Source organism: Amblyomma maculatum, chromosome 8, assembly GCF_055883805.1.
Source record: "Amblyomma maculatum isolate TAMU_Amacu chromosome 8, ASM5588380v1, whole genome shotgun sequence".
NCBI lineage: Eukaryota > Metazoa > Arthropoda > Arachnida > Ixodida > Ixodidae > Amblyomma > Amblyomma maculatum.
In genome coordinates this window covers 11442458-11466668 of record NC_139351.1, presented here as the reverse complement: position 1 = coordinate 11466668, position 24211 = coordinate 11442458, and the positions used below count along the sequence as shown (strand labels likewise).

The window sequence follows — 24211 nt, the reverse complement described above, 5'->3', positions numbered from 1 at the left end:
CTGTTACGCGTCTTTGCAGGCGCACTTGGAAACGCCGAAAAACTCTTAATAACCACACAAAAATGCTATTGAATCAAAATTTAACGATACTTAAGCATGCTGTAATTATTATTCATGCTTGCATTATTCCGTGCTCAAATGGATAACATGAGGGATATTTATTAAACTGAGCAGCCGTAAGAATTTCCATCCTTACTTTGCGAATTGGTATGCGAGCTTTGCGGCATCCTATGCATAGAAAAAGTCAGGAAAGTAGCATGACATCTTTGTAAATGCCGGAACAACAGCAAATAACGGTACGCTTTCAGATGGCGTTGGACTACCAGAAGAAGCTGGCATGGGAGGGCTACCCCTACTTGGACGAAGAAGAGAAGCTGCGCCAGTTCGGCATCAGCTTTGCGGCCGATGACCTCTCACAGCTGGACGCGTCGCTGCGCTCGGCGAGCCTGGGGGACATCTGGAAGACGTACGGCATCCTGACGGCTGGCGTGGCGGCCTACTCGAGGGGCGCAGTCGCCTCCGACGCCGCCAACGTGAACAAGCTAAAGAGCGTCATGTCGGTACGGAGACCGGATAGCAGCTGGACTTATTACTGGGTTTAATAATGCCACGTGCCTAGCGCCGCACGACTGCCGTGCTTGGGGCCGGCGACGACGAAGTGGTTGTTGGCTCGAGAGGCGCGCTGGTGCTGGACGCTGTGATCGGAACTAGAAGCCGACCTTATTCTCGGGTCCTGGTCTGCGTGTACCTTCACGGCTCCCCGTGTCTTGAGTCGTGACACTCAGGCCACTGACACCGAACACTGACGGTCACAGTTCCATCTGGAATAACTTCGTAATTAACGCTGTTTAAGCGGCGCAGGACTTTATAGGGTCCAAAATACCGGTGGAGAAGTTTCTCGCACAAGCCTTTGTGGCGCACGGGGGTCCACACCCACACTTGGTTTCCTGGTTCGTAGTGGACTTCCCTGTGCCGAAGGGTATAGTGTCGAGCGTCTGTGGCATGCTGCTCCTTGATGTGCAAGCGGGCCAGCTGACGGGCTTGCTCGGCCTGTTCTGCGAAATGGGCGGCATCGGGTTCGACCGCTTCATCCCCGCAAGGGAGCATCGCGTCCAACATCGTGCGGGCCTCCCTGCCATAGCTAGGGTCTCTTCGTCAAGAGGGAAGGCCTCGAGGGGCAAGCCTCGGAGCCGCCGGCTTGTACGATGAACAGGAGTGGTCACGAGAGGCGGCCGCGTCGGGTCGTCCGCAGGAGAAGGGATCATCGATGGCACCTCCACCAGTGTCACGACTCAAGCCACAGGGAGCCGTGAAGGTACACGTAGACGAGGACCCGAGAATAAGGTCGGCTTCTTGTTCCGATCACAGAGTCCAGCACCAGCGCGCCTCTCGAGCCAACAACCACTTCGTAGTCGTCGGCGCCAAGCACGGCAGTCGCGCGGCGCTAGGCACGTGGCAATATTTTGGAAGCGGTGTAGTTAGCGGATGATGAGACACCAAAAACAGAGCAGCCTTGTTTTTTTTCTCCACTTTTGAAATACGGCCGCGTATTGTTGATGTGGAAACGCAAAAGACGCTCGTATGCAGCGCGATTTCTGCGCACTATATATAGAAATCCCAAGTGGTAGAAATCCGTCCTGACGCCAGCACGATGGTATCTCTTTTTTTCTTGCTTTATGAAATCGGTCTTCCTCGCGCGAAAAGTTTTAAATGCGAAATCATTTAATACCCTCGTTACCAATAAAGCAGGCTTGGTGTGTGCACTCGCAAATGGCGCCAAATACTCTGCCGTCATACAAATGCAAACGATATCCTCGACCGAGCGAGCCCCACATACACATAATGATTTACGTGTCATTCGTCTGTATCTGTTCAGGGCAGCCGGGCGTCCATGTAGCGACAGCTTTCGTGGCATTTGAATCAAAATTCCTATGAAACCGGTGGTCATACCGCGTTACGGTGGTGACATATTATTATTTGTTTATATAAAATGCACTTGTTTGTCAATTTGGCGGCCAGCTGGCGTCAAGGGTTTAAACCGACAACGTATGTGCCTTCACGATGTATAGCTTCAAACCGAGGTTTTGGTGAATGCAGCTCTGTAACGCCGCGTCACATGTGCACTCTACGTCTCACACCCATCCAAAAACCGCGTCAACTATTTGTACTAAAAATGTAATTGTAAGTTTTCACACTGCATAGTGAAGAGATGTCTCGATGACTGCAGACTCGAATAAAAAATGATTGCTTGCTTCGATTAGTGGTGTCCCTATACAATCTATCGCGTGCGTTTTTGAAATCCTTGCCAGTTAATAAGAAGGGTGGAAGGAGAGAGAGGGATCTGAGACGCCTGGAGATTCCCCTGATTTTAAGCACTGGGCTCGGAGCGGGTACCAATGCCATTGTTTCGCTTTTCGCAAAGGAAGTACAGCAAAGACAACTTTAATTCCCATTTCGCATGTGAGCACGATGAAGCATTCCGCAGTGTGACTAGAAAACCTTGACCCGCGCGCCTTCTGTTTGCACGCAGAACATCGACAGGATGCTCGAGACTGCGCGCTTTGGGAACACGACGGTGTTAAAGACCACTTTTCTAGGAGTCAAACTGGCCGGCCTGTCCAGCAGCAGCCAACACGACGCTGCTGCCATGAACGAGCTGAAGAGCATCACGTAAGCTGTCATTGCCGAGCAGTGGTTTGTTACAGGCATCTACTACAACGTCCGCTCACCAGCAAAAGCTTCATAGTACCACATTTCTTTCATTTGTGCCAATTAGCTTGAACAATATAGGTATGAGTGTCATAGGAATGAAGTGCCATGGCGCTTACCATCGCGGTTGCACATACCAGCTTTCGACACATTTCTCGAAAGAAGCTTGCTTTCAGTTCATCTGCACTTCCATGAGCAATTCCAATATAGAATTGCCGTCCCGGAACAATCGGCTTCGATTCGGCGTCCATTCGAAACACGCCGGAGAAATTATAAGTAAACTAAATTGAACGTGTTACGTTGGTGTATATCGCTTTGTTCATGCGCTGCTGTTGCATTTTCATATTTATATATTCGGATGTTTCGCCATATCCTGTAATTGTTTTTGTTAATCTCTGTTAATGTGAACCCCCACACCTACTCAAAGCTCCGCCTTAAGAGCCTGCTAAGTATACTTAGCAAACAAGCAATTACGAAGAGCTGCTCTTTTCCACAGCCTCGAGCCATGTTCTCCGGATCCTGCCTATGTGCAAAATGACGCGCGCAAATGTACAACTCGTGTAACAAGCCGTGAAAAAAAAAAAGGTTTTTCCCGATCCCTCCGAGTACACCATAGAACAATATAGTAGAACTTCGCTTGACTAAATACTTAGGGGCTTGATTCTTTAGTTCTATCGCAGTTGAGTCCTTTTACATTGTAGTGCCAACAGCCTTCGACTTCTGAATAGCTGAAAAGTGGAGATGCGACCGGAAGCTCCATTTTAACGCACGAATTTCAGGGCCATGTTTTGCAAACCGTTGTGTGAGTCATTATTGGAATAGTGATTTCTGCATGCATCCACATTATAATGTCGACATATGGGCAACGCCAGCCTTAGCCAAACGAGAATAACTGCATCCGACTGTTTCATACTTTCTGCAATATATATATGCTGTGTGCGAAGTATGAAGGACAGTTGACACGAATAATCGCTTCAGAAAGGGAAAAGTGACCCTCTGACTCTCTCAGTATATATGAGGATATTTTAAGGAAAATACGCATTTGTATCTAAAGCAGCTGACTTGAAACAGGGATTGTTTCCTGCCTATATATTGAACTTTGCATTGACAAGGCCAGAAAGCGCATTCCGTGATGATAGTGACGATGCAATTAAAGACATTGCTTGACGTCAGAGATTACATTACTAAAAGTATTCTTGACGTCACCGCCATCTGCTTGCAAGAACAGCCGGAAGAGGCAATATATGTACTTTGAATTTTTTTATTGTTCGTAGGAATCGTAGCTTACTAGAGCTTGAATTTCGTTAAAAGTAATCTCTTTTATACTAAAAGTCGACTAGTTATCGACGCAGGCCAAAATAAGCTAGTACTCAATGTACCTTTATTTCGCATATAGTACGCCCTGGATGCAAGCAAATAGACTTCCTTCGACAAAGTTACTTTCCATGAGCTTGTAAGGGTGGGCATATAGTTTCTGCGGCGCGCGGGCTGGTGTAAAGAAATGACACTTAGCATATACTCCCTGCCAATTAAACAGCCACTATTTACAAGGCACGAAAGTATTAATGCAGCCTCACGCTTTCAGGCTTCCCAGTAAATGGTTTCCTTGATGTCGAAGAAATATTTTGTTATCTGCCAACTTGAATCGTTCTGACTCTCGTCTATGACTGTGAGCTTTGTGTGCACGTCATTAAGATGTCGTCGAATAGTTTAAATTTAAACCTTATATCACTGAACCTGTAATGACGCTAGTCTCATCAATAGTAAACTGATGGCCAATATTTAGTGCCTGAAAGAATCTTTTAATTATAATATTTAAAATACATGCGAGTAGTATACGTTTTAACTTGCTGAATTTAAAATCACTGCATGTAATAATTTGTATATCCCTTTCATAGATAGCGCTTTTATTTCAGGCAAGGCAAGTGTAAATCAACAAATTTGGCTGTAATTTGGATCTCTGCTCTAAAACAAAATTTAGCATGCTTACGTCAGTAAAAGTACGCATGGATTGATGAGTGGCGCTTCATCAGAATGTAGTTCAGAATCCTGAAGACTGGGCTAGCCATAAAGAGTTCTCACATGTAATGATATTATAGCCCTTGTGAGCTGAAATTGAGTAATATCAATACGAATGGTGACACCAAATCCACTAATTCGTCGAGACATTGACTACGTCAGGGGACGCTTCAGTGCTAATCTGGAGGGGGGGAGGACGTGTCACGTCATGAGACCACGTGACATAATCTATACGTCAGGGGGACGCTTCAGTGCTAATCTGGAGGGGGGGAGGACGTGTCACGTCATGAGACCACGTGACATAATCTAGTTTGCAGCTCCATTGACAGTTGCATTGTTCACTTAAGATGGTCAAGAGCAGTAGTGCATGTTGGGCCCCTAACGTACTAACGAACCCGTAACGTAGTGGTGAAAGAATAAAATAAGATAAAATGACAACAAGCATGACTGGCTGCGATGGGGGAACCTGCGGCAGCAATATTGCTTCCGGTGCTGTCGCACTCCATCTTAAGGTGGCTTAATCGTCCCCACAGTTCTTACTTAATTTTGGAGTAGGTATGGAGTGGCTTTCAGCGTTTAGAGTTTCATTAACACAACATCATGAAAGGCTTGGTTCTAGAGAAAATCCACCGTCGGCATTGTCGCGTGAGCGAAAGACCATGGGCATGGTTTTGGCAGCTGACATGGCCTAGTACTGACTCTTTGATGGAATGCGGGGTATAACGAGGTCACATTCTACCAGAAATATTGGAGGAGCCGCCGACTCATGTTACTCGTTTGAAGAGGGAGGGCTGGATAGGAATCTACCGTAATTCCTTGCGAGTTAGGTACGCTACTTCCAGGCCGGATAGGCATGTTTGTACGCATTGGTTAAATCGAGGTTTTATATATATGTCGGGCGGTCACTTACAAAGGTAGCTGGATAATGTGGAAGCTTAAGAGCGCGTGCTCGAAAGAATGCGTATGAGTATTTGTTAAGGCACTGGTAAATAAGCGAGCAAATACATGCGAACAAGGAACCACAAGCTGCACACAGGAGTCATTAGAGAATTTTAGTGTAGCGCAACCCGCGACCACGTTCCACTGCACGTGCCCAGATCGCTTTCACGGCGCTAGATGGCGCCACTTTCTGGGCATACAGACTCGTGGCGTCGGAACCAATCGGCCTGTACGCACTGGAAGTGCGCGGTACCGGATCACGATGACAGATCACGGATTGGGCTACGCTAAAGCTCTCTTTTAACGCTATCGCGTAACAGCCTAAAAGGCGGAGCTTAAGCGTTCTCCATAGCTTAAAATGATGTCATCATACCTGGGCAAATGACGTGAAACCTGTTGGTGCTTCACCGTCCTCTGGTTAACAAAACCTTTCTCGTTCGCATCTCACACTGCGTCGATGCAGGAAGGTGGATGTGCTTATTCTGTTGAGCCACCTGCTCCGACCGCAGCTTGGCGGCAAATGCTTCATCCAGCCGCTGACTAAGTACTCGGGCGAAGTAAAGGATGTCGAAGCTCCTCCAACCATGGTGAGATATGGCTGCACATTTATCACGCTCCTCTGGAATTTCCGCGCTTGCCCTTCTCTCCTGAAAAATTATGATGCAGCCTTTGAAGATGCACAATGTTCCAAAAGAGCGCCGAAGTCGTTTCTACTGCAACATTAGTTTTTTGCTATCGACCTTCACTTTACTCCGTTCTGTGCTCAACGCGCCCCTTGTCACTCCAACACATTTGGTCCCCTTCCCACTTGACTACAAGTCACCGACGCATACGCTTATTGTCCTTGAAACTCCCTGGTTTTTCAGAAAGCCCAATCAGTTATCGGTTCTTTCCAATGCGTGTGGTGTCGACGTGCATTTCCCGTCTATATATTTTTGTAAAATGGTAAACTGCGTCTTTGTGCTTGTTCTGCAGCCGACGTCACCGCATTTATTTTTTCTTGGTGGTATCGTCCAAAATTCATAGAGGAGAATGGGTACCTTAGTACATGGTCTTATAAAATAGGTGAGTATTCACATGACGTCAAAGGCGACATCAGGGGGCAACCAACGCCATCTTGGCGGTCGACGGTTCAGCTACTCGTGTGCGCACGTTTTTGTTGCAGCTCTAACCCATGCCAACATTGAAGTAATGCAAAGAAAATCGTCATCTTGAGCGACAGTTCGAACTATGTGAAAATTCTGCACGATGCGCATAGAGACCAGTATATAGAGAAAACAGAACTCTGCGACTTCGTCCCCTTTGCGTTCGATGTGCGTGAATGCATGGCAAGCGTCGACTTGTGGCCACACATAAAAATGTGAGCGAGATTTATGAGCTGAAACCAACTGAAAGTCTAAAGATCTCCCGAAGGGCACGACCAGGGTACAAGCGGCCACGTTAGAAAGCCGTTGCTGACGCAGATGAACCCAGGTAGTGTCATCGCCATAACGACGGAAATTACATGCGTCTAAACCACTGAATTCTTGTAGCTCAAATTTCGTACAGAAATGGCATTTCGACATCCCAATTCCTAAACGAAACGTTTTGGAGTCTCATTTGATCAGATGAAATCGGATGTTAGCATCATGTGTGGTGGCAATGGAGGAATACAAGCCGCTTCCAGCGGCTACCACAGCGATGGCACCGGTGGCGCCACCTCGTTGCGTTGCGAGCTCGAAAAAAGTTTTTCAATGGCCAAGCAAAGCTTCTAAATTAAGCGCTGTTTTCGCAAAATTAAACTTCGCTTATGATTATTGAAAATAGGTTCATAAAGCTTTTCAAACCTTCCACAAAACAACTCTGCCCTTTTGGGTTCCTTCGCCTGATCTGCATGGGAGCGTTGTTCTAAACAACACGAGACGCCACCATAGGTGCCATCGCTGAGACAGCGGCTTGCTTTGCTCCAATGTCGACATATATGCGCTGAGAACCTCCGAATGCTGCTGAGCGAATAGAGAAGGTAACCCCGACAAGTTGGTACAAAAATATACCGATGATCAAAAGCCATTCATGTGCGAAATTTGTGCTACAAAAACTCAGCGACTTATTAGGGAGAAGCATTCTAGAGTACGCGTGTAATTCCGGAACAAGCGTTATTTATGGGTGAGTTAAATCCACCGGTAATTACCTTTATTGCACACGCAGGTCAATCACTCTTGAAGTTTGTCGAGCCCTCCTTTGAAGGCTTATATTACCGCAAGCATGACAGAGGGGGAGGGGGAGGAATGGGGTGTTGGTGGCCCACTGCATGTGCATGGCTGAAAATGGTGAAGCCGGTTCTGACATTGCCAAGTTGCTCTTTTACCTGGTATACGGCGTGCGAGTGAGGGAAGAGCAGTTGCGCATGGATCGTGGCAACAGCTGGTTGCCAGGACACATAATGAAGATTCCAGCGTGGCCCATCGTTGACATGGATTTCTCCTTTTCCATGATACCAACGCGGTTCAGATGTGCCAGGTATGCGCGACGTAGCATCTGAGAGAGGTGACGTTGACCTCGCAGAAATGTTTCATTCGGTCACACTCGTTCGTGCTTACAATAATTAAAAATGATAATTAATTAATTAATCCATTCATTCACTGCTTATCTTGTGATATACAAACATTGATGGGCCCATAGCCATTGGCTAGTAACGGGTTCATAATTAACATAGGATACAAAATAAATGCAGCACGCGAATAAATGAAACAAAAAATACAATCCATAACAGAATAACTCATAACATGCATAGTTTGTAGAAAAATGAATATAAAGTCACTTATCATTTGCAATATTTCTGAAGAAAGAACCTCTTTAAAGTAGGAGTAAAATTAGGGGTTGCTTTATGTTTAGTTGCAAACAATTCCAAACAAGAGCGCGTTAAATTCTACGAGAAGTTTTCCATACAGATTTTGGCATGCAGGTAGGTTAATGCTTTGGCTTGTGGCAGCTCTTGTGCTTAGTAAAGGAATTTCAAAAAAGTGATGGGAAGTGGATCATTTGCTACTACGATTCTGTGAATGATCTGAGCAATTTTGAATTCGTACAGTGAATTTATTGGCAGAACATGAAAAGAATTCTACAGGTGTACGCTACCTTGACACCTCCCTGAAAAAGAAATAGTTCCTAATAGACGTGTTTGTAAACGGGTTACAGATTCCAGGTAAGTAGTAAAGGCGTTTCACCATGACTCAATGCAGTAACTGAGGTGGCTTTCAATAAAGAAAGCCTTTAAAACGTCGAGGCCTTTCTGCTCTGTGTACGGCTGCTACCGTCTACAACAGCCCAAAAACCATTGCAGCGAATCCCGCTGCTTGTGGGATTGCACAACAAATACTTGATGTGTATATGTTTGCATGTTTAGTTCTTCCAGTGGACAAAACAAAAATGCACAATTACCCAGAATGCACCGCGCATGGCGTGCCAGTGAATACTTCCTATCGAACCGCTCGACGCAAAGACGGATGATAACACAACTAAACGCTACACATTCACATATTGTAAAATGATCACTTTTTTCTTTGTTCTTTTTATGTACATGCCTGCTAGAAATTTTATTCTGTCTGACCATTTGCCAATTCATGAACAATGGAACAGTGAGAAGCCTCATTTTTCGCTTCATACTAAGTCTACCCTGTCTGTGCCTATTTTTGTCCACTTAGCCCGAACATTTCATACTAACGAAATCCCCCCCCCCCACACACACATACACAAAAAAAAAGAAAAAGAGAAAACCTGGCGCACCTTCTACACTTGCCTTCACTTGTGAAAATATCCTGGGTTAGACTGAGCGACGATGGGTTGCTATTTGTATTCCTCATTCGACCTATTCTCATTTCCTCTCTGTGGTGTTCTTGAATCTCAGAATCTTTGTTTACTGCCTTAATTACTTCTTTTACAGCACGGTCTAACAGAGACAAGCTACCGTATTGTGACTTTTATTATCGAGTCCCTTCATCGTGCATGCGCCGATGGAAATAAACTGAGTATCTGCTCCGTGGCGAGACAGTGATGGTATATGCTGCTTCCTAATCCCTATTTACCAATTTTCAATGCAGGAGCGCCTGATCGGCGTGGTGAACAAGAGCATGCCTTTTCGGGTGGCCCTTTCTGTCACCATGAGCGTAGTCCTGTTCGAGCCCAAGGAAGGCCTGAAGGACAGCACCGGCTTTGGCGACGAGTGCGAGCTGTACTACCAAGGTAAGTGCTTAGGACGGCACTCTTCAATGTCGAAATGACAAAGACAGTGCAAATACGGATGGGCACTATGCGATAACAATTTAGGCCTCTTTAAAAGATGCTCTTGCGTGCAGATCTAGCACGTAACAGGAGAGCAATGTGCAACACTGGAGAGAACTGACAAATGAAAATTGCTGATGAGGACATTCTGTCGGCCACCTTGACGGGTCATATTTTGGCCACCAGGTGCCAAATTATGACCCGTCATCTCCTCCAGAGTGGGGCACAAGTGGTAGCGTGGGCGAATTCGCTTGGCCTCCTAATTATGGGGTGGAGAGTGGGGAGGCGGTGGTTTCAAGGTGAGGAGAAAAATTGGCACGAGCTTGTTGACGTTATCTTAGAGTCTGGGATGGTGTAAGAATGTATCAAAGTATACGGAATATACTGAGCTAGAATATATCCTATTCTAACTCGCTATAGTGTTGCCACTGATCGCCCGCCATTGGGGAGCGTGTGCACAGATAATGTTCTTGCTTACATGCGCCGCATGTAAGCATGTAAGGATGGAGGCTGGCTGGTTGTGGATGATTGAGGGATTTTAGGTACGCAACGGCGGGCGCTAATGGACGCTTTTCCTGGATTTCGGAACTATTTAGTTCGCTTTTCATGCTGCTAGAGTATATTACAGAGCGTCACAGCTAGGTTTCTTGCTTTAGGCTCTAGTGGATCATCTTGACGACAAGATAAACTACTTCCAAATCGCTCAATGTAGCGTACTATTAAATTATATTTGTGGTGTGCGTCTTGGCCGAACAAGTTTCGCTAGAAATAGGATTTTGTGTCCCGATTGGTAGCAGCCACAGTAATCGTTGCTCAAGCTCTAAGGTAAACGTAAGCAAAGTTTTAAGACGAAAACTATTCTTGGCTCATCAGTAAAGTGACTGCTCGCGGAATGGGTGACCAGAAGACACAATCCACCCAATAAGCCAAAAAGACAAAATACCGAGTGCAGTGATGATTACTTTTCTAAAATGCCTTGATGATGATGGAAACATTCTTCAATGAAATAAAACTTGATGACTGGCATCCCTATTCGGGAGTCCGTAGGATTTTTAGCTGCTCTTACCCTTAAAGTCAGCTGGTGCGGAATGTTCAACGCCTCCGGTGCTATTCCAACATCTACACTTTGTCAAAACATGCTTAGTTGCATGTATATAGGACGCCATTGACATCTTGTCCATCCATTTTTCTATTGCGTGATCAGCTGATGACTCATCGCTATCAATAACTATCACTGTTTTATTACCTAATCGTTGACCTCAAGTGATGAGGATTATAGTTGACCTAAAATCTCACTGAATTACTCAGTCTTACCTCATTACCATGACTAGTAATGTACGTTGCATTGCTAGGACCTATTGTCATCAATGACTTGTTAATTACTTTGTTACTGGTGTCGTCATTCTGGTCGTCATCATCTTCTGTACTCGTCTCGTCACACACCTTGTGCACGCCAACAATAAGCCAAGAAATGTTTGCACGGGCTGAGCCCTTTAGCAAAAGGTAATGCTTGCGAATTCGCACTTATAAGCAGTTCTGCGTATTTCTTTGGAGTTATTTTATCTTAGAAACGCAACTTATGATCCCCGAAACCGGGTTGTAAGTTAGGCCACCGATTTTCCAAATGCTTAGGGTATGGCGATGTGTATATCCAAAGCATGGTTACATTTTCGTTGTATTCCTTGTTCTTTGCTTCGTTTCTAGCTCTTTTACGTGGAAACTGCGCAATTTCTGAGCCAAAGAGAAAACAATTTTATGGTTCGCTTATGTGATCCAGTTACGAGTGATAATGCGCGTGAAATCGCTTTTTTACGACATAAATATATCCTGCTTGCACCGTGCCCTATGTTTCTCAGAGCTCCTTGAGAGTGCAGTGATGCGATTTGGCAATACTTGCTTTATAGAAACTGGAGTTCTATATTTACTTTTCTGCTTCTGCCCCATCAGCAAACATTTGTCTAATATATTTGTGATTATAAGGTATTGTGATTATGAGGTAATTGAGGCATAAAAGCACAAAGTAAAGAAGAAAATATAAGACAGGAAAGACAAATATCGGCAGTAAAATGAAGAAATATCCGTCACATGCATATCATTCGTAGTTCATAACTGCATCGTGGATGACATTGTCCTGCGATTTGCAAATTTAATGGAGTTTCCTCCTTTGTCGTTTGCTTTCTCCTCCTAAGCGCACTCTTGTGAAATTTTTGATGAATTTCACAAAATATTTAGTGACGTCGCAGGTGAGGCAAGAAATGTCTTCACAATGATAAACAATTACGATGGGTAAATAAACAAAACTGCGATGAATATTCATTCCTGATTGCCGCAGATGTGAGTGGTTCTTTTTCACAATTAGACATTTGCTATTGTTCTATTCTTATTGACTTTGGTAGCCAGCGCTTCATCGGGGTTTGCAGTTACAATCTTACGCTGATGGACGACAAAATGTTAGAAATATGCTTCATCTTCTCGCTTGCAGTGGACAACTCGGAGGTGTGCAAGGTTGGCGACGTCAAGGTCGCCGACAAACTAGAGAGCAGCGCTACCGCACAGAAGAAGGGCAACAATGTGTTCATGGTGTTCGAGGATAAGAACACCATCCGCGAAAAGGTAATGAATTCAGGTCCTGTAACTCGCCACTCTATCCGGTAAATAGGTTCACCAACATATGTCTTGTTTCCCAGAAATCTGCTATTTTCTAGGAAATACTCGTATTATAGGTTGTACTGTTCAGCCTGCCAAATATTTACGTGTTTATCACCAAATGAAAAAAAAAAAACCCGGATGATGCAAGACCTTATACAGGCATTATGAAACAACATCACACAAATATAATACAAATGCCAGAGATAGTAAAAAATTCATACAAATCTCCTACATTACCATACAATATCAAAAATGTATATTAATATATGATCAGTGTATGATATTGTATTATGACGCTCGTATGAGGATTACAACTTATTCCTTTTGGGGTCATGCGCGAGCGGCGACATTTTTGTATGTCAGCACTATATGACATGAGCGAAGTCCAGTTGCATGTTGAAATGGCAGCCACACTTCAATAGGCGCCCATAGTTTTAAAACAGGGCGTTTCATGACATCGCCAGCGGGGAAGTCCATGTCATGACGTTCAATGGCACCTCACTGACCTATGCATATGCCGTGAATTTGTAACGTTATATTTTTGTTTATTTGTTTAATTCGTCGTTTATTATATCAGTTGTGTTTCGACTTCGTGGGGTGATGCTGGGAGATATTGATAATGGAATCGGTGTACTTGATGCATTGCTGGTTCCGATTCGCAAACATTCACATTACTCGAAGACAGGAAATGAACGTTAAATATTTATTTATAACATAAATAAAACGAGAAGAAACAAGCAAGGAGAAAACTATTTACAATACGACTGAACGATTGATTAGACGCAATAAACTCTGATTTTACCCGAAACAATTACTTTTAAGCCCTTTGTCTCCGCCCTCGACGGGGACAGCAACCAATAAAAAATCAGACGTCTCGTATTACCAATCGATGGCTAGGCAAATCAAAATAAGATTTTCGCCAGATAATCAAAGACTGGCGAAAGGATATCAAGTAATCTAATACCTGGTAAAGTAGAGGTTTTAAGCAAACATATAATAGCACTGAAGTCACTGCATTCCGAACCTCTGCCTTTACCTATGTTTTCTCTTCCGCACACATGCATACGGGACAAACGTATGTCGCTTGGACAATCCCTTAAGGCTCTTCACAAAAAAAAGAAAAAAAAACTGTCGTTGGGAGTTTACGCGTTCAAAGCAACTTCTGAACACTTGAAGCTCGAACAATCCTTTGGCGCCGCATCGCGTACCGGTCAGCCACCGTATACCTCAGTTCAGTCGTTCAGTCGTGTCCGACTCTTCGTGACCCTATGGACCATGTCACGCCACGCTTTCCGGTCTCTCACTATCTTCCTAACATCATATAACTTCATCTGCAGTGCCTCGAGGATGCCATCTAACCATCGCGTTCGCTGCCTACCCCTTCTCCGGCGACCCTCAACCTTTCCCAACATCAAATCTTTCTCCAGCGACTCCTCTCTTCTCATCAGATGCCCAAAGTAGCTGAGCTTTAACTTTAGAATTTGACCCTCCAATGAGCAGTCAGGGTTTATGGTCGACAATATCGACTGCTTTGATCTTCTGGCAATCAAAGGAACTCTCAAGAGTCTTCGCCAGCACCACAATTCAGACGCGTCAATTCTTCGGCGGTCAGCCTTTTTCACAGTCCAACTCTCGCATCCATACATAACAACTGAAAAACCCATAGCACGAGTTATACGGATCTTGGTTGGCAGACTAATGTCTCTGCTCTTTACTAGGCGGTCAAGGCTAACCATGGTTCTCTTTCCCAGAAGCAAGCGTCTCCTAATTTCATGGCTGCAGTCTCCTTCCGAGGTAATCTTGGAGCCTAAGAAGAGAAAATCTGTCACAGCTTCCACTTCTTGTCCATTGATGCTCCAGGACTTGATAGGGCAAGACGCCATGATCTTTGTCTTTTTAATGTTCAGTTTAAGCCCAAACGTCTCACTCTCTTCTTGTACGCGCATCAGAAGTCTCTTGAGTTCCATTTCACTTTCTGCCATTAAAGTGGTATCATCCGCATATCAAGGTTGTTGATACGTTTTCCAGCAATCTTCACTCCAGCTGAAGACTCGTCCAGACCGGCTTTCCTCATGATGCAGTCTGCATATAGGTTAAATAGGCAGGGCGACAGTATGCAGCCTTGCCTCACAGCTTTCTCAATCGGAAACCAATCAGTAAGACCATGCCCAGTTCGGACTGTGGCCTTTTGCCCTTCATACAGGTTCCTGAGGAGACAGATGATGTGAATTGGAACTCCCATCTCTTGGAGAGCTTGCCGCAATCTGCTGTGATCTACGCAGTCAAACGCTTTCGCATAATCAATAAAGCAGTAGTAGATGGGTTTCTGGAACTCTCTTGCTTTTTCCATGATCCAGCGAAGGTTGGCAATTTGGTCTCTAGTTCCTCTGCCCTTACGAAACCCAGCTTGCACGTTCGGAAGCTCCCAATCCACATACTGCTGCAGCCTACCTTGGAGGATTTTCAACATCACCTTGCTAGCATGCGATATAAGCGCGATCGTGCGGTAGTTGGAATAATCTTTGGCACTGCCTTTCTTTGGAATGGGGATGTACACTGACCTCCTCCAATCCTGTGGCCACTGCAGGGTTGTGCAAATCTTCTGACATAATGTATGCAGAATGTTAACAGCGTCATGGTTAAGGTTTTGAAGCAACTCAGCTGGAATGCCATCAATTCCGCTAGCTTTGTTCTTAGCAAGGCTGGCTAAGGCCCATTCAACTTCACTCTTCAGGATGCCCGGCTCGGGATCAGTAATCACAACCGTCTTATATGTTGGGTTTGCACATTCGGGTCCTTCTTGTACAGTTCTTTTGTGTATTCCTGCCACCTCTTCTTTATCTCTGAGGCTTCAGTGAGGTCCTTGCCTCGTTTGTCCTTTATCACGCCCAGCCTAGCACAAAAGCTTCCTTTGATATCTTTGATTGTCTTATACAGAGCTCTTGTGTTCCTTAATTGGCTGTTGTCCTCAACTGCTTGGCACTGTATGTTCAGGAAGGCATTTTTATCTCTCTTTGCTATTTTCTGAAAATCCGCATTGAGAACCTTGTATCTTTCTCTTTCCCGCAACACTTTTGCCATCCTCCTTTCCTCAGCTATTTGCAAAGCATCTTCAGATAACCAGTTTGCTTTCTTGCATTTCTTTTGCTTTGGAACTATCTTAGTAGCAACCTCTTGTGTTATATCACGAACATCAGTTCACATCTCTTCGGGCTCTCTGTCTTCTAGATCTAATTCTTGAAATCGATTCCTCACTTCCACAGCATATTCTAATGGAATTTGATCCAGATCATACCTGAAATGCCTTCTAGTTTTCTGCGTTTTCCTCAATCGAAGCTTAATTTTGGCAACAAGAAGCTGATGATCGGTGCCACCATCGGCCCCAGGCCTTGTTTTTACTGCTTGTATAGCGCTTCTCCATCTCTGCCGGCAAAGAATATAATCGATCTGATTCCTGTACAGACCGTCCGGTGAAGTCCATCTGTACAGGCGCCTTTTGTGCTGTTGAAAATGAGTATTCGCTATGCTCAGGTTGTTTTCTTGACAAAACTCTACTAGCCTCTGCCCAGCTACATTTTGGCTCGCCAAGACCGAACTTGCCTATAATTCCGGATATTTCTTCACTTCCGACCTTAGCATTCCAGTCTCCCATAAGAAAACGACGTCTGATGATGGGGTGAGGTCTAAAAGGCATTGTAGGTCCGCATAAAATCTCTCAACGTCAGCTTCTTCAGCAGTAGTGGTCGGTGCGTAGACTTGGTTATGTTGAAAGGGTGACCTTGGATCCGAAGTGAAATCATTCGGTCGTTTTTGGGTTTGTACCTTAGCACTGCTTTGCCCATTCTTCTGTTTACTATGAGAAGCGGCCCATAAATTCTCCCATTCCGGTCCAGTTGAGCTCGCTGATACTCAAGATATCAATGTTCAATCCGTCCATTTCTCGCTTGACGACATCCAGTTTACCTTGCGTCATAGATCTTAAATTGCTTGTTGCTATGTGATATATATCCTTGCAACATCGGACTTTCCGGTCGCTTCCCGACACATCCACAACTGAGCGTCCTTTTGGCTTTAGCCCAGCCGCTTCATTCGTCCTGGAGCTACTAGGAATCGCCCTTTGTTCATCCCCTGTAACATGTGGGACGCCTTCCAACCTGGGGGGCTCATCTTCCGGCGCCATATCATTAATGGTATTGTGACTGGCCATAGGGTTTTCTTGGGAGGAAATACTGGAGTGGGTTGCCATTACCTTCTCCAGTGAATCACATTTTGTCAGAACTCTCTGCCGTCACCTGTCTATCTTGGGTGGCCCTACACAGCAGAGCTCACGACTTCATCGAGTTTCGCAAGCCCCTCCGCCACGACAAGGCAGTGATCCATGAAGGGGACGGTATACCTGCTTCTTCACAACTATAATTGCATAACTATAATTGCGTATACCTGCTTCTTCACAATTATAGTTATGTACGTGTGCAGATCGAACGACGCGCACGTAGCGTAATGAGAGGACACAAAAAGCGCCTACTGGTACCACAAATAACGACTGCATGCATTCAAACACTGTGAGCATTGTACCGAGCTGCGCGCCTGAAAGATGTCTATGGCAGGAAGGCAAAACGGGGGACCTGCAGCCTTCGCGCCTCCGTCGTTCATCCGTGGTTGCACCAATTTGGTAACCCCCGTTATCGGGGCAGGTGCACACTGACATCTCGAAGCAGCTACCTCGCGTCGTACACTCTGTGCGAAAGACCGAATGACGCTTTAGAAACTTCACATTGTCATTCATACTGAGTGATAAAGCAAGCGTTGCAGCAAAATGTATGGCACGAATAAAACAAAGATTGGCGATTTTAAAGCTCGTTAACGAGATAATTGATCGACTGCGCTTGTAGTAATGAGGGGCACATAAAGACGTATTCTATATCAGAGTCTTCCGTTCTTTCCGAAGTTTCATTTTATGTGTATTTTGTTATATTGGAGTATTTCGCTACATCCGGTTCTTCCTTGCTTCACCTATAAAAGAGAAGGAAAAGTTGGCGGTGCTTGTCAAATGGACCTTGTCGAGTGGTCTCAGACGTTGCACACCTTGACTAGCACTGAGTGCACGGCCATGTAACCAGTCACAATATTGAGGACACACTTTGTACTACTAAAGTGCGATGAGGTGAAAGCCTTTTAAGCGGTGGCTGCTGAGATCATGAAACCTCTCAGGCGACTTGTTTATGCCACTTGTCACGCTACCTGTCCCGCCATAGCGGTACCACCCATTGCCGTCACGGGATTAATTTTGATGACTTCACGTGGTTAATTAACTCACTGCATTTCATAATCACCTATCGAAAAAATTGGTTAATTACATACTAATTTTTAGAAAAAAATGTAATTGATTAGTTATTCTGCCAAATAATTGATTTGTATTGGTGTTCGATTTTTTGCCGACGATTTTTTATTACGATGACTTCACACATTGGTGGCCGATGCCATCATTTTATTGCAATATCGATTGTGACACAAACGGACGGACGCATTCACGGACGCACACGCATGAGCCTAAGATGCTTTCACCTTGATACTTACTACATGCAAGACGCAAGCACGTGATTTTTGTTCACAACGCCGACGTCACATTTCCTGAAATATGGGGTGTTTTACGAGGCCGTGTTAAAATATAAATATAAGCAGACCTTGTTTGCTCAGGGGATGGAAAAAAGAGTGAATCGTTTACTTTTTTATTTCCTGACATAATCATGAATACGGAGTGCACAGCGGCTGTTGCATATGCCAGGCTTGACAGCACCCCATCCAGGCGTTGGACCTGTCTGAAGTTCTAAAATTAGCTTACGCCTCGAACTGCACCGCATTGCACATAGCAGCGCGAATGATGACTAATGATGACGTAACAGATGACTCATTCATGGCTCATGTAATTGGAGGTATGTTACACTCTTGTTTACAGAATGAACAGGCTGTGTTCTTGCGATGATGTCCTACTGTACACGTTGACATTATATCGATAAGCATTTAGACTAATGCACTGAATGCTCATAGCTCTTATTCAACGGATTCATAGGTTGCGAAACGCCATCCATTCATTTTAGGCTTGTAGCGAGGACATGGCTCATCCCTGATGCACATGAAATAAAATGAAATAAATTCACTACGCAGACACGCTGAAAAATCTCTCCGAACGTGGCGGAAATGTCAGCCAAGATTGTGCTTTAGGCGAGAGGTAAAGTCAGTTCGTTGCTGCCCTCTCCAACATCAGGACATATGCTCAGAGGGTGCAAATATGCGAGGTTTAACGGTAAAACATCAGAGACTGATGTGCTAAGAACTATGCTGCGACGTAGCTATGTGAATAACCTGCTGCGCATGACAGAGAAATTATTCACGGTACAAACTTATGAACTAGTGTCGGTAGCGTCATTTCTGGCATTGCTACGAGTGCGCCTAACACCTTTATTGTCTACTTACAAACACCGCTTAGCCTTGATATAATTATATACTCTAAGAGAGATGCATGACCTTGGGAAAGGAGAACCGGGGCCTTGTGGCGATAGACACGGGCGCCAGCGGCATCGGTATCGGCGCCGTTCTCGCTCAGCGCAAACCTGGTTTCCCTGAGTACGTCGTAGTTAACGCCAGTCGTGCCCTGACAAAAGCAGAGACCAACTGTAGAGTAACAGAAAAAGAATGTCTGGCGATTGTTTTCCCCATAATTAAGTTTCGTCCTTATTTATATGGTCGGCCATTCGATGTCATCACCGATCACCATGCTCTGTGCTGGCTGTCGTTTCTCAAAGATCCTTCCAGCCGCCTCGCTCGCTGGGCTCTCCGTTTACAAGACTCTGACATTCGTGTTCTTTATTGATCTTGTCGCAAGCACTCCGACGCAGAGGCCCTTTCACGCTCCCCTGTGACCTCTGACCCTGAACCACACGCTGTCACCGGCCTCACTTCTTTCTCCCTTGAAACTATGGATATGGCATCTGAGCAGCGCAAAGATCCCCGGATTGTTTGGTTGGTTTGTGCGGTTTAACGTCCCAAAGCGACTCAGGCTATGAGAGATGCCATAGTGGAGGACTCCGGAAATTTCGACCCCCTGGGGTTCTTTAATGTGCACTGACATCGCACAGCACACGGGCGTCTGGCTTTTCGCCTCCATCGAAAGCGGCCGCCGAGGCCGGGATTCGATCTCGCGTCCTTAGGCACAGTAGTCGAGCGCCGTAACCACTGCGCCACCCCGGCGGGGCGATCCCCGTATTGTTTCGCTCATGAACGTTCTGGCCAACCAATCAGAGTGCCACCCTTCTTGAGCTCTACGGCGTCAAGCCCATCACTTTACTATCCGTGATAACCTCTTTTACCGCAGACACTACGTCCCTGATGGCCAAAAATGGCTGCTAGTTATTCTGCGACATCTCCGACCACTCATTTGCGCAAGCTATCACGATGATCCACAGTGCGCCCATGCTGGATTCCTAAAAACATATACTCGCCTACGTCATCGCTACTACTGGCAGGACACGTATCAGTTTATTCACCAGTACGTCCACTCTTGTATCAACTGTCAGCGTCGCAAGAACCCACCACGCCCTCCAGCTTCCCTGCAGCCTCTCTCGTGTACATTTCGGCCATTTGCATATGTTGGAATCGATATTTATGGGCCTCTTCCCTGCTCTTCCGCCGGCAACAGGTGGATCATTATTGTCGTCGACCACCTCACCAGATATGCTGAAACTGCCGCTTTACCAGCTGCAACTGCTCGTGACGTGGCTGGTTTCATCCTTGAGAACCTTATCCTGCGTCATGGTGCGCCCCAGGAATTACTTAGTGACCGTGTCGCGTATGTTTGTCTGATGTCATAGAAGCTCTTCTTCACGGGGGCAGTGTTGTTCATCATACGACGTCTCCCTACCATCCCCAGACAAATGGAGTGGTCGAGCTATTTAATCGGACTCTTGGAGACATGATGGCTATGTATGTTTCATCCACCCACTCAAATTGGGACTGTGTGTTACCATGCGTAACCTACACTTACAATTCTGCTACGCAGCCTACTACCGGTTCCTCGCCTTACCTCCTGTACGGCAGCGAACATTCGTGCACAATGGACACGATCCTACCCTACCGTCCCGACGCCTCCGAAAATGACACCCATTTCTCAAGCTGCTGCCAATGCCGAAGAGTGCCGTCAAATCGCATGTCAAATCACAGCTCGTAATCAGTACCACCAGAATATTAATCGCGCCGGATCCTCACGTCTGCCGCCTGCTTATTGTCTAGACTCGTTGGTGTGGCTATGAGTGCCCTCTTCTACTTCAAGCCAGTCGCCCAAGTTTCTTAGTCGACACCAGGGACCCTATCGTGTGCTTAAGAAAACTTCTCCAGTTTATTACCTTATAGAGCCCCTCACGTCGTCAACAGATCACCGCCGAAGAGGACGTGAAATTGTCCACCTTGACCGCCTCAAACCGAACCATGACCCTGCCATCATGACCTCCGCTTAATCCGCCAGGATGGCGTCTTTTCACCGGGGGAGTATTATAAGAAAATTGCATGCCCTGTGGAAAGGATAGAGAAGAGGAAATCAGAGACGTCGCGCGCCGAAGACGACGAAGCGGACGAAGCTCGAGCTGTAGCTGTGAACGCTGGCCTCCGTAGCTGCTACGTAGGATAAATATAGTGCTGTTGTTGCTGTGGCTGTAGGAAGAAGGAAAAGAAAATGCAAGGGCCTGCTACTGGCTCTGTAACTGTGCCACCACCGCTGCCTCGTGCAGACAGAAGAGAAAATAGAGAAGAAAAATATATTGCTGTGCGAACCATCTCAACCGCTTCATTAAAATACTCATAATAATTGGCTCACAGGAAGGGTAAGACGCAGTACCTGTCACATTTGTTTTGTGGACACCTGAATTGCTCCGTGAGGGAAGGCAGGAAGGTGGGAGTGAAAGAGGAAAGAGATAAAAGGGTGCCATAGTGGAGCGCTCAGGAGTAATTTCGACCACCTGGGGATCATAAACGTACACTGACATCGCACAGCACATGGACGCCATGCACTTCGTCTCTCCTCCATCGAAACGCAGCCGCCGACGGTCGGGATCGAACCCGGGTACTGCGGCAGTAGTCGGGCGTATTGTGTTTTGAACGACTCCCGTCATGCAACTTTTTTTTGCGCTGACGCAAGGAGCTCATCGGTTGGCTTGATGCTGTCCAGTGTTGCAATCTGTCGCTGATTGATATCTTGAGTGTCGTGTATAGTAATGGGAAGGTCAGGCTCATGACTAAGTATTTGTTTATTTCACCCTCAAGGGCAGAGGCATTTCACAGAGGACTGGAGGGTACAAAAACGTAATAACAAAAAAAAAATATCGCAGACAGGTCAGTCAACTACATATAAAATGTTGGCTATGGCACTACGAAAATGATCAATGTCTTCATGCTGGCGACCGGAGCGAGGAGGTCATTCCATTACTTGGAAGTACGAGGGATGAAAGACTCACAGCATGATTGTGTTCTGAATAAAGAGATCCCAACCTTGTGCGCATGGTCCAGTTGAGAAAAGAAGTACGAAGGCGGGGGAATGAGTACGGTACGAATCTGGGGGCAAGTGTGAAATATTTTATGAAAAAACAAACAAACCAAGTGCGCAAAACTTTACGAGGAGACGTTAAAGAAGGGAGGTTTAAAATGCGCTTCATTGCTGAAATACTAGCGGTACGACGATAGCTGTGCACGATGAAAGGAGCGGAGTTATTCTGAACCATTTCATGGGCGTGAGTTAGGTTAGCACAATGTGGGTCCCAGATGGACAGAGCATATTCTAGTTTAGTACGGTCAAGTGTTTTGTACAAGAGGACTTTAAGAGAGCTAGGGGCGGAAGAAAAATTGGCAAGGAGATAACCGAGCATGCGATTAGCACTGTTAATTATCGTGTTAATGTGAAGTGACCAAGTGAGACCTCAAGAGATTTCAACGGCTAGGTAACTGTAGGAAGTGGCGAATTCGAGAACTGTGTTATTTAGAAAGTAGAGCGTAGGAAGTGATGAAGTTCTGGAGACACGTAAGAATTTACATGTAGAGGTATTAAGATTCATTTTGCACAAATTACAGCAGTTAGAGATAGCATCAATATCCTGTTGCAAGGCTCTAAAGTCTTCATAACTGTAAATTTCACGAAATACAATACAATCATCATCGAACAAAATAAGAACAGCCAACGTTTTAGTTGTGGCTACTAGATGCTTCTGTTGCCAGGTTTTAGACACTTGCAGCACCGGGGGCGTCAAGACTATAGACAAGAGATAACAGCTAGTTTCTAAATTGCGAGTACTAGAGGCTCACGCTATATGCTAATGAGACGAAGTACATTAACGTTGAGAAGACTGTACAAGATGAATAAGCATCAATGTTTTACTTGAGTCCACTAGATGCGCCCGTAGATAGTGAGGCTGTAGAACAACGCGAAAGGTGTCAAGACTGAATAACTACAAAAAGCACGAAAATTTAAATTGTCTCCTTTGGGTTTCTCCTGTCCAGAGAGTAAGACATTTGTAGAACACAAAGTCAAGTGCGTGGAGACTGCAGAAGTTTAAAAGCCACCAGGGTTTAAACTGTGGTTGCTAGATGCTCCGACTGAGAGTGAAAGAGAATGTTCGGAGCAAAATCAGCGGCGTAAACATTGGCTAATAAATGTTTACTTCGCTGACCAGTCTCTACCTTACAAATGTTCTGAATGTGTGCTTGCATTTTTTGATGCGATGCAGATGAACGCGGCGATAAAAGAGGCCCGAAGGAAGAACGTGTCACTAGTGTGGGCCGTCTACGACGTGCAGAACGACGCGGCGTCCTGTGTAAGCACTTCGTCAAAACCGGCCAGATACCAGCGCTTCGCCGTCGTTAGAGAGTTGATTGAGAAGGACTACGCCGACCACGCCGACGAAGTCAAGAAGCCCTAGTGGAGAAGACACTGATCCTGCACTGCAGCTGCTCCATCTTGTTCATGGAGCACTGCCATCCTTCCATTTGCTCGCGTTTAAGATCCGGTACATTTAACTGTTTCCGTTGCGTGGTCATCGTCTTGCGACAACGACGGCAATAAACGAAACATCTTGCACGCTTCCTGCAAGAATCAAGCTCAGGGGCAGGAGTAGAATTTACCGTGACATCACGGGTGACAGCCCACGCACCGCTTCTTAAAAGCAGGGTGAGTCATATATCGGGGACCAGAATAAAAATGGAAACATGTAGAACATATGCAAGTTTCGTTTGCAAGTTGTGTGGCCCATAAATGCACTAAACTTTAATCACGGGATGTGATCTCGCAGGCAAGGCTCACAAAACAATTTCTCACTACACAGCTCTACCACAGTGCCCTTCATGCTCATTTCCTTCAGCATCCCTCTTACACATCACTTCGTGTGGACCATCATCATAAAAGTGGATCCTCAACATGTCGCACAAACGCTTTTTACAACTGATTCCTCCCATGTTCAATTTATAATTGAAATTACTTTCTTGTGGTGCTAGTGTCTATACCGATAGAAAACTATTCAAAATGCTCTTACTGCACACTATGCTGTTCCCAATTGATCATCTTGCGGTTTAGTATTTTTTTTCGATTTGTACCCTTATA

At 45.5% G+C, this 24211-nt stretch overlaps 2 protein-coding genes across 2 annotated transcripts; both read left to right on the top strand.

Annotated features, from left to right (window-relative positions):
• The first annotated feature begins 211 nt into the window (after positions 1 to 211).
• On the top strand, positions 212 to 6838 carry LOC146180541 (uncharacterized). The gene is made up of 4 exons (XM_084577768.1): positions 212 to 560; positions 2531 to 2670; positions 6131 to 6254; positions 6833 to 6838. The coding sequence occupies exons 1-4, from the start codon at positions 273 to 275 to the stop codon at positions 6836 to 6838; spliced, it is 558 nt and encodes a 185-aa protein (XP_084433894.1). The 5' UTR covers positions 212 to 272.
• A 2917-nt stretch (positions 6839 to 9755) lies between these two features.
• On the top strand, positions 9756 to 23687 carry LOC146180540 (uncharacterized). The gene is made up of 3 exons (XM_084577804.1): positions 9756 to 9888; positions 12410 to 12540; positions 23343 to 23687. The coding sequence occupies exons 1-3, from the start codon at positions 9777 to 9779 to the stop codon at positions 23532 to 23534; spliced, it is 435 nt and encodes a 144-aa protein (XP_084433930.1). The 5' UTR covers positions 9756 to 9776; the 3' UTR covers positions 23535 to 23687.
• The last annotated feature ends 524 nt before the right edge of the window (positions 23688 to 24211 follow it).